General features: G+C 40.5%; 1 protein-coding gene across 1 annotated transcript; it reads left to right on the plus strand.

Moving 5' to 3' along the window:
- Positions 1-4,193: 4,193 nt before the first annotated feature.
- On the plus strand, positions 4,194-7,867 carry LOC148032020 (arginine decarboxylase-like). Its single transcript, XM_087682643.1, has one exon. The coding sequence runs from the start codon at positions 4,731-4,733 to the stop codon at positions 6,996-6,998; it is 2,268 nt and encodes a 755-aa protein (XP_087538769.1). The 5' UTR covers positions 4,194-4,730; the 3' UTR covers positions 6,999-7,867.
- The last annotated feature ends 3,432 nt before the right edge of the window (positions 7,868-11,299 follow it).

Raw genomic sequence — 11,299 nt, forward strand, 5'->3', positions numbered from 1 at the left:
AATACTTCAAAGTGATTTTCTTTCGATGCTTTGAACATATTTTATCATCTCTTCAAAATTTTATGTTCTTTGTGTGTGTGTGTGTGTGTGTGTGTGTGTGAGTGCGCACGTGCGGAAATTTGTTTTCCTTTCCTTTCCCCCTCTCTTTCCAAATGTGTATTCCATGGGTGTCTGTGTATGTTGCTTTTTCTCTTTTCGTCCCCCTCTCTCTTTCCAAATGTGTATTCTCTCTTCCTCTCTAGTTTTTAAATTATTTTTCTCAAAATTTTTAAATTGTGTGTGTGTGTGTGTGTGTGTGTGTGTGTGTGTGTGTGTGTGTGTGTGTATGTGTCACTGTTTCTATCTCTATGGCTTATTTTTATTTCATTTCCCCTCTCTCTCATTATATATATATATAATATTATAATAATAAAATAATAATAAATATATAATGTCATTTAATATATCATATGCTAATATAATACACCTATATAATATCTAAGCTCCTCCATGATGGGCTTGCTCGTACATTTTGTGTGTATGCATGTGTGTTTGTGTGTGTACACACATGCATATGTGTTGTGAAAGCAAACAAGAACATAATGGTACCTACACATGTGCTCTAATGGGTTATACTAATAATGCGTGAGATGTACATGCATGTGATATGTATGAGGGAAGAGATCATACGAAATATTGAACTTAGGTGAACATAAGGGTTTCTTTTGCAGGACCTTTTGGAAGGAAAGTTTTGTGTGATCTTTTTGATTTCTTTAATGGAATATTCCAAGCATAAAGGTAAAAGGTTAGGTAAAATATAAACATAAGTGTCACTCTTGGGACAATTTGAGGGCTTTAAGATTTTGTTGTAGAGGACTAAATTTCAAAACAGTGAATCATGATCTTCCAATTTTCTTCATTTGAAAAAGTACATAAGGCTAGTAATAGTGCAAAGTAAGAAATCTAGGGAACTATTTGTGATTATCTACAAAGTTGAATGTTGATGGGTGCTACTAGATTAGGAGAGAGTTGGTGCCCACATAATCTTCAAGTATGATTTAAAAATGCATGTTAGATTGTGGAGACTTATTTTATGAACCTAGAAGATAAGGGTAATAGATTTAATAGAGATTTAGTTATTTAAAGTTGTTCCTTAAACATCATGTTGATTGGAACAAAAGCTCTCACTTTAGGTTCCTTGCAAGCATTTTATGCTCAACTAGTTTATTTTGAATAGCTACAAGGGATTTTTTAAATGCATGTTCACAAGCACTATTACTGGTTCCAAGGTAATATTCCAAGCAATATGATGAGCTTTTCATACTATTCAATGAGTATACACAAGAAGAAGTTGATGAAATCGTTAAGTTACATGCCAATATTTATCATAGGTGTTTTCTTGAAAGCTATTATGTCGGTTTGCTTTAATAGGCATTGTAGAAAGGTAATGAACACATCACTAAATGCTATGAATCACGTTGATTTTCTAGTTGATTCTAGTTTGTTGTCTTTTAGGAAAGTATGTAATATTAATCATAGGCAACATAAAGAAGTTATGTTGAGCATTCTTAAATCCCATGGATCGTGCTACTCTTTGCATTTATTCTCATTTGATTATCTTTTGAAATGTTGGATAGAGCATTTTAACATTTCTTGATTTAGGAAACAAAGGAAAGGTACTGATGTTACTACTTATGGAATAAATGTAGATAAATAAGGCACTAAGGGACTAATTGAGTGGGAAAGAAAAAGTGGTTACATAAGCTTTGGATTGTGTGTGAGAGGAGTAGTTTACTAGGAAGGTGTGTGATAAGGTGCCATGTGGCAGGTTAGTAGATGGGTGCTCCAAAGAAGAATGGATTTTTCAAGGAGGTTGGAATGCTCTAGATAGACTTGAGGACCTGTTGTTATGTAGGATGGGTCAAACGTGGCATACATTGTTGACTCAATAATGTATCATTGGTCCTAAGAAGGACAATTGAAACAATGAGCAAAAAAAGCCTTCAAATGTGATTTTTAGTTCAAAACTTTCTTTTACAAGCCATTGTTCTAAGTATGGTGGCTTAAACTTTCTTTGTTGTTGCCTTAAGTTGCCTTAAGCAATATAAGATTGGATCAAATCCCAATCAATTGGATGTGAAAATCTTTCCATAGCCTCCACCATTGTTATAGGGGTGAAATATTAGGTTTGATTTTTCATCAACTTACTAGGGTCCTAATGTAAGGCCATGTAACAATTTTCACATCCAATTGATTGGGATTTCAGGCAAGTGAGATCTTATGTTTTACCAGTAATATATATTCTAGCCACATAATGGGAAAAATATCTATTAGGGTCATGAGGGCTTTATAAGCGTTTTGTTGTGCACGACTTAGATCCCTTCCAAAAACGTCACTTAAATAACTATGAGATAAAGAGCTTGGGCAACATGAGAATCGAAGGGCAATATGAGAAATAGAGGTATGTTGTGTCACTAAATAAAGCATCAAGGGAAAACCTTGTTGAAGGTTTGGAAAACATGACAATAATATTCTAGCATAGCTTTGGGTGGCTATGAGATAAATACATAATGCATTTTGTGCAAGTCTTCTCTAGCTATTGTCTCTTCACGTAAACAACATTGATGGTGCTTTGTGTGGTGGTGTTGTTAACACCATTCATGTGTTCTCTAAGCTCATGCATTCTTATTGGCAATTACACAAGTGTCTAGATGGACGTTAGGTTTCATGCTCTCTCCGTGCTTGTTTTGGTACTCTTGTTTTTTGAAAAGGAAGAAAAGGATAATAAGAAAACCTAAATATGCCATCTATTTGAAGGTCCAAAAGAGCACTTTGACACATGTTTAAAAATACGACTAAATGGAAGCATTATTATCCACAATCGAGAAAAGCAATGCAAGGTGTGCTTGATATGTGGAAGTGTTTCTAAATTGTAATGCTTCATTTTACAAGAAGTCATTACTTATTAAGCTTTTTGAGTTTTAGTTTCAAGCAAAGGAGCTCTTGAATGATGCATCAAGGAGGCCTAGGTATATGGGGGATGCCAATTTTCTGTTGAATGGTAGATTGGTTCATAAAGAGGAGATAGATTAGCTAAAAGTAAGTATGTTAGACACTCTCAATGTGGCAACCATGAGAAAATGTGTTAGTCACATGGCTACTAGGTCTGGATGTTTACACCCAAATTGTTGGTTGTGCCGTGCTTGGGTCAAAAACTTGACTTTGTTGGAGTCTTGTAGGTGAAGTGAACATGGTGGTGTGGCATTTTGCCTCATTATACACTAAACATATGGCCATCTTCACTAGACTAGACTCCAGGCATGGCACAATCCTAATTGCGGTAGAAAAGAACTAACCATACTAATAAAAAATATGGCACCTCTACTTTTGAAAGGCTGGCTGGTCCTCAAGACTCTAGGAAAAGAATTAATCACACTCATCTCACGAGGCCCCTGCGAGCGACCCGACCCTGTTAATCAAAATGGGGTAGGCCTATCGAGAGAGAGGGGCGGGATAATGATCGTTCACGCGCGAGACCCGGGGGGGGCGGGGGCGGGGGCGGGACCGCAAGCAACGAGGCGGCGAGGGGAAGCCGCGAGAGAAGGTGCGGGCGAGAGAGAGAGAGAGAGAGAGAGAGAGAAAGACACACACACACACAAGATTCGACCGAGAAAGAGAGAGAGAACCGGGGGGAGAGAGACCACGTTCGCGTGAGGATGAACGTGGGAGGGAGCCTGGAGGGGCTAATATCGTCCCTAAAGTTGACAGCATGGCCGCATAGACGTCCGGTGCCCAAATTTGGGGCAAATGAAGCCTTCTTAAGGCAGCCGGCCTCCTCTCTCTCTCGACTCTCTCTGTCTCTTTTTAGCGCGACTTCTCTCTTTTGCGGTCTGCCAGCCAAATCTGGCTGCAGGCTACTTGTTTGATCAAAACCCTCATCGTTAATTAACCAATTAAATAATAATATTTCTATTTTTCGTTACTTCAAAAAGTGACAGTGAAGCTGGCTGCCACTCCCACGTGTGCGTCCCTGCTCGCATCCCGCATCCTCCTTCCCGAGCCGGAGTCGCCCGGACGGCCCTTTTAAATAATGATTTTTCTTTTGTTATTTTTGCGCTTCGGGCAAGAAAAAAAAGGAAATAGGGGTCAAAAATCTCTAGCGCGCACATACAACCATGGACACCACCTCTTCTTTTTTATAAGAGGCCGTGGTCTTCTCCTTCTTCCATCCTCTCTCTCTCTCTCTCTCTCTCGTATCCCTCCCTCCCTGCCTTGCAACTACTCTCTGGTCTCCTTGATCCTCTCTCTCTCTCTCTCTCTCTCTCTCTCTCTCTCTCTCGATCTAATTGCACAAAGAAAGTCCTCAAGCTTCCATTGATTGCCCATCTTGCTTCTCATTCAATATAGCTGCCCCAACACTCTCAGTTAATCTCACATTTGCTCGCGCACACGTGCACACGTGCACACACACACACACACACACACACACTCTCTCTCTCTTTCTCTCTCTCTCTCTCTCTCTCTCTGTGTCTGCTGTAATCTCACCATAAGGCCTAACCCAGTCTCCTCCCATCACGCAACCCTCATCATAACTCTTACTCCATCTCTCACACTGCTCCTGTGTGTAGTGAGCCGAGGCTTAGGCCTCGGCATCTTGCCGAGCTCTCCTTTGATCTTCTCCGAATTCCTTCTCTATAAGAAACTAATCGGCAATTTGGAAGGAGACAGATCGATCCCTTATTTTATCTTCAATGGCTCCCCTTGTATTCCATGGCTGCACTGACAACATTGATTCCTCCATGTATATTAGCTGCTTAGACTCGTATAATCCACACCTTGAGTTTGATCACCAAGCTCCCATTGCTATGAATAACCCTCCCAGCTGGTCTCCCTCCAAATCCTCTTCCCTGTATAAAATCCATGCTTGGGGAGCCCCATACTTTCTTGTGAATGCACAGGGCCACATGGCTGTCCTCCCCCATGGCAAAGGCACCAAACCCAATGAAGAGATTGACCTCACCATGGTAATCGAGAAGGCTGTCAGGCCCAAGTCTTCTGGTGGACTCGGCCTCTCCCCTCCTCTGCTCATCCGCTTCCCGGATGTGCTGAAAGACAGACTGGAGAAGCTCCAGCTCGCGTTCGACCGCGCCATCATGGCCACCGCCTACCGCGGCTGCTTCCAGGGCGTCTTCCCTGTGAAATGTAATCAGAACCACCTGGTGGTCGATAACATTGTGGAGTTCGGAAAGCCGTACTCCTTCGGCCTGGAGGCCGGCTCCAAACCGGAGCTCCTGTTGGCCATGTCTGCACTGTGCAAGGCCAATCCACAGGCTTTGCTAATATGTAATGGTTACAAAGACCTGGATTATGTGTGCTTGGCATTGCTAGCAAGGCAAATGGGCCTGAATTGTGTGATTGTCCTAGAGCAAGAGCAAGAGCTAGACACAGTCTTGAAAATGAGTGGCCAGATGGGCATCGAGCCTGTTATAGGCTTGAGAGCAAAGCTCAACACAAAGCATGGTGGTCACTTTGGTGACACATCAGGAGAACAAGGGAAATTTGGTCTATCGTGTCTGGAAATGGTCCGGGTGGTGCAAAAACTTCGGCGGGCCAGCAAGCTTTCATGTCTCCAATTGCTTCATTTTCATATTGGATCCCAAATTCCTTCCCTTGTCATCCTCAATGATGGAGTCAGTGAGGCAGCACACATATACTGCGAATTTGCTCTCATGGGGGCCAATATGAAGTACATAGACATTGGAGGTGGCCTTGGGATAGACTATGATGGCACAAACTCGGCAGACTCGGACATGTCAGTGGGCTACAACATGGAAGGCTATGCAAGGGAGGTTGTGCAAGCTGTAAAGATGGCTTGCTCTCTGAAAGGGGTGGATCAACCCACCTTATGTAGTGAGAGTGGGAGAGCCTTGGTTTCACATCATTCGGTTCTGGTATTTGATGTGCTATCCTCTAAAGAGAAGTGTGAGAAGTACAATGCTGCAAGAGGAGTTGCCCTAGCAGAGCCTATAGAGGGCCTGCCAGAAGAGTTGAGAATTCTCCAAGAAAATTTGATTGTCCATGCTCAAGCTGTCCAGTATGAGACCGCTTTGGAGCATGCGAAACAGTTGAAAATGAAATGCATTGAGCGGTTCAAGCGAGGGCAGTTTAGCTTGATGCAATTAGCCTCCATCAATGACATCTATGATGTTGTGTCTACATGGGCAGAGCAGAAGAGGCATGAGCACTACTCCATCTTTGGTTTATGCAAACCAATCAGTCCTGATACCATGTCCTGCTGTAAAGAGGATCAGAACGAGGTGCAAGGCTGCTGTGAGGTCAATCATACGGCAGTTTATCACATCAATTTGTCAATCTTCAAATCGATGCCAGATACATGGGCAATTGGGCAACTTTTCCCCATTGTTCCCCTGCAGAGGCTAGAAGAAGAACCCAAGGTGAGGGCTATATTGTCTGATCTGACATGTGATAGCGATGGGCAAATATCAAGGTTTGTAGGGAAGGGGGAGTGGGGGGGGAAGATGAACTTTTTGAAGGTTCATGAATTGCAAGAAGGCAAGCCTTATTATATGGGCATGTTCTTGGGGGGTGCTTATCAAGAGGCATTGGGTGGCCTACATAACCTGTTTGGGTCACCAGCAGAGGTGCAGGTATGGAGGAAAGGGAGTGGAAGCAACTGCTGGAAGGTGACAAAGGTTAGTGATGGGCAGACTTCAGCTGATGTGCTGAGAACAATGCATCATGAACCTGATTCAATGCTAGAGAGTTTGAGGCTCCAAATTCGAAAATCTTTGAATGATGGGCGAATCAGTAATGAGGAATCGGCGATGTGCATCTTCCATACCCTCTCTTCCACTCTACGCTCCTCCACCTATCTCACAACCAACCACCTCAACTCCTCTGCCCTTTTCAAAAGCTCTCTTGCCATAAAGACACCAAACTTGGTGAGCAGCTTATCTCACGCCCTTCCTCCACTTGAGCTTTCCTACTGCCTCTCCTGATGCTACATTATACCGGTGCAATTAACTACAATGAGAGATCATGCTGATACCAGGGAAAGCTCTCTTGTTCTCTCTCTAGTCACATACCAGATCTGTCCTACTTACTGTTTAGAGCAGGATTTTTGCAAATTTTTTTCCCTCTTGCTCATAATAGTAAACCATGTTTCCCACCTTCCCCCCTCCCCCGGGACATTTCCTGAATAAAGTCACCCATCAAAAACAGAGCCCGTTGTTGTAACAACTTTGGATAGAAACAAACCAAAAACTCTTCCGATGAAAAGCTTTCATTTTCTCAAACATGATGGCTGTAGCATCATGCTGCTCGTATCTTTTCAAGTAAACTTAACTAGCAAAGAGGATGTCATGGACAAGGCAGACATCGCCAAATTCGGAGTTAAGAGTTGCTAGGATGGAAGAATCGATTCCATAATATTAAAAAAAAATATGGAAGTAGTGGGCTGGAATGGGGCTTTCAATGATATTAAGCATGGAAGCATGTGATGTTTAAAGGTGTGAATGGAAGCACGCTTGAGACGGCCGAATTGCAATTGGAGGGGAAACAAACAATTCATGAGTGACATTAAAGATCCTGATCAGGTAGCTCACTTGAAGGTCCTGATCAGATATAGCCGGGTAGAATCATTGGGCAAAGGGTTGGTGGTTATTGATTGTGTTGCTACCTCTCTGGGCAAGATGCCGTGATGTAATGGCACAAATGCAAACACAAGATGAGTCTGTATCAATTGAAGGTGGCAGCTGCAATAGTTGGCCTGATTGCTCTTTACATGTCTAAAAGGCATGTGGGGGGTGTTGCTGTCCAATTTCATTATAATATCATTTATCTGGTTTTGTTATTTGCTATCAAAATGGGTGATTGGGTAGTCCTGACTAGGAATGTTAAGCTGATGATGATTATTACAACGGGGCGGCACAAATGGTTATCTTGGGGGGGGGGGAGAAAGAGTTTGCAGAATCAAAGAGTCCCTTTTGTGATGGACAAAGCAAAAGAAAAAGGAGGGGGAGAGGCGAGAGGGCATCATGATTATTAAATTATTAAGGATCGAGGGCACTGTTATTGTTATTGTTATTATTATTATTCATTTACGGGGATGTAAAGAGAAAAGGCTAGGCTTGTAGTCGTGTGTGTGTGTGTGTGTTGTCTTAATTTCAAAGGGATCACGGGTCAATGGCATGCCGCCTCGTGAGTCATGACTTCGCCACGGGTGACGGTATAAACTTTGCGCGCGTGTGGAGGTCCAAAGGAGGAAATTTCTTATTCGTTAGAGATTCTGATTTAAAGTTTTTGGATAGAATTAGTAAAGAAAAAAAACCCGGGTAGATATTTATTCTTAGCTGCCTGGGCTCTTCTTTAGATCTCCTAGCAACCCAACTTTTTGCCCCCAACCACCAATCAAAGCGTTCTCTCCAAATTTAATACTTCAAAACCCTCCTCCGGAGGCCTTCCTTTCCCTTCACAATATTGGAAAGGTTAGGCGTTGCACTTTAAAATTCCACTAGCCTCTAAAAGTGCAGGTAATATGTTGTTTTCTAGGATTGCTAGGCTTCAAGTCTCTAGCCCCAGCCCCTTACGAGATCCACCCATTCCAAGAGGAATATATATGAGTGCTATCGCCGTCCAACCTTGTGCCATGAATGGTTGAGTGGTCACTCCACATGGAAAATTTAGGATTGATAGGTGCAAAATGGGTCATCAATTTATGCTAATGTTCACACAATTCCACTTGAAGGAAGTAGGATATTATGTTTTGGAAGTTATGTGCAACAATCCAAATTGGTCTTGTTAATCTTGTCTCGTCGTTTTCATTTCTTTGATTTTGGTATCTCCTAGAACAAACGAGAAGGCAGGTGGAGGTTTCCTTCTTGACATCCTTTTCACACTCCATTCTCTTTTTGGCTTTATTGATTGCTCAATTCCCCATTGCCGACCTTACATTTTCCCTCAAATAGCTATCTTCCAATTGAGCATGCCAGTTGCAATTGTACATATGCCTTGCTATTTGTGACAAGCCAATAATTGTATGGACTAGTACTCAATTACCACAAGTAAGAAAAGGCATATACTAGATTTATTATGTGCTAATTATATGGACCCTAAACATCTTTGGACTATTATAATGAGTTTCCCTACATTTGAAATCCCCTCTTCTATAAACCCATGCATGTACTTGTGTTTATTTCAAGTGAGCCTCCCATGGCAATTCAATGAAAACAACTATTTGGCATATCTTAAAAGCCTTATTTTCCTTCCAAGTGTAGGGATTTTGTGAATCTCTCATAGATTGGATTTCAATTTGTCTTGCATTCACCATCGCATAAAATCATCAATCCCAAGGTGTCACATAATCATTGCAAATCTTCGAATTCCTTAGGTGAATAATAATACGTTGATAACAACTTCAAATGGTGAAACAAGAAAGAAATCTATGATAACTCAATGCAATGAAATTATGCAAATATGAGCTACAATACATGTGAAAGAAGAGTTTCCATTGAGTTTCACTTTGTATTAGATGCCACAAATGTGATTATAAGAGATCAACTAGTTACAAAGTTAATCTCTATTAAAAATAAGCTTGAGTCATAGGTGTCACTTACATGGCATCATACAACTCCTTTATTGCTAGATTGATAAAGGCAGGCATTTGGAAGATATCATTTAATTTTCTTGTCTACCAATTAAACTAGGGAAATTTTAGTGAAGGTAATGAGTAACTAGGCTACATCGTAAACATGTTATTCTACAAATTACATGTGTCTATATGTCAAAGGGAAAAAAATATGATTTTTAATATGCCTCTAATATGCCCACACATAAAAATTAGTGAAACTTTTTTTTTGATTAAACATCCCTAATATATTCTATCATATAATAGGATAATTTCCTATAAAATATACTAAATTGGTGCATCACAGTCAAATCGAGCATGTGCTTGTCTCTAGCTAAAAGAATTGAGCTCGACCACTAAAGTAAAGAAATAAAAGTTCATTTAAACTTAGTGCTCAATCTTAATCTAGAACATATTGATAAATCAAGTTAGTTTAGGAATTTTGGGTCAACCATGAAATAGGGTTGATTAAAATTTTTAACCTTAATTTTCTAGTAAAATTAGACAAAAATTTTCATAAATACTGTTAACTTATAATATTTAAGAAATATTTTAATACGTTTTTGAAATATTCAAATTCAAATCTTGGAAAAATTATAGCAAGACATAAAAAACAATAACCAAATGAATTCACTTGTGCCCAAAAATGGTAAATTTATATGTTTAATGATAAGCTTATAATATGGGGAACAATATAAAAATTTATGGACCAAATTGACTTGAATCCAAACATGAACCATATGGCTATATGTGAAATAATAAGACACTAAATCATTGCTACAACACAAGAGGATTTATGTTCCGCATCAAAGTGTTTTAACAAAATTGTTTTAGGCAAAGAAGAGCTTATAAGTTCTTTATATCCCCAATGTGATTGATGCTTCACGTTCACTCATACATATTTATAATGTATGGCTCAATGTCATTAGCTTAGCTTCTTTTTTTTTGGGGGGGGGGGGGGGGGGGGGGGGATTTGCTTTGTGTTTGCGTTAGCTCTTTGACTCACCATCATATATCAAACTCTTCATTTGTTCTTTGGATCTTTTACTCCATCCTCATGCTCTCCAACTCTTCAAACAATTATTGGATGGTGGCCCTTGCCTCGTCCCTCTTTATCATAACTTGCACTAGTAGAGTCCATGTGTCAATATAAGACCATGGTGCAAGCCATCATGTTGCTCCTAAGACATGTCAATGTGGACAAAGCAAACTATCACTCTATTTTGTCTCCTCACTTAAACTTAAACATGAGCTTTACCAAGGCTAGCATTAGCATTGAACTCACATTGAAGGGCTTGTTGTTCCAATCCGCCTTTAAGTGGACATAGTTGTCAACATATAATTGTTATGCAAGGTATAGGGACAATTGCTTTTGTTTGGCATTTCATTCTAGATCTCCATGGAGCATTACGGGAGGGCATTCAATAGACCCATGTGCTACTAGTTGAGAAACTCTAGTGGGGTAGTATCCTTGCATGTGCTCAATTGATGGAAAATGTATTGTGGAAATTCTTTGGGAAAAGATCTCAGACCTCCTTCAAGGTGACAGGGGGCACACTGGCACAACGTGAGTTGTTAGAACCCTCGATCATGCCAAAAGATTTGACATTGCCCAACTTTACGAATGACTATTCCATAATTCCCTTGGATTCTATATCATTGATATGATTGTCT

Source organism: Lygodium microphyllum, chromosome 8, assembly GCF_053477565.2.
Source record: "Lygodium microphyllum isolate KBCC chromosome 8, Lygodium_microphyllum_v1.1.10, whole genome shotgun sequence".
NCBI classification, from domain to species: domain Eukaryota; kingdom Viridiplantae; phylum Streptophyta; class Polypodiopsida; order Schizaeales; family Lygodiaceae; genus Lygodium; species Lygodium microphyllum.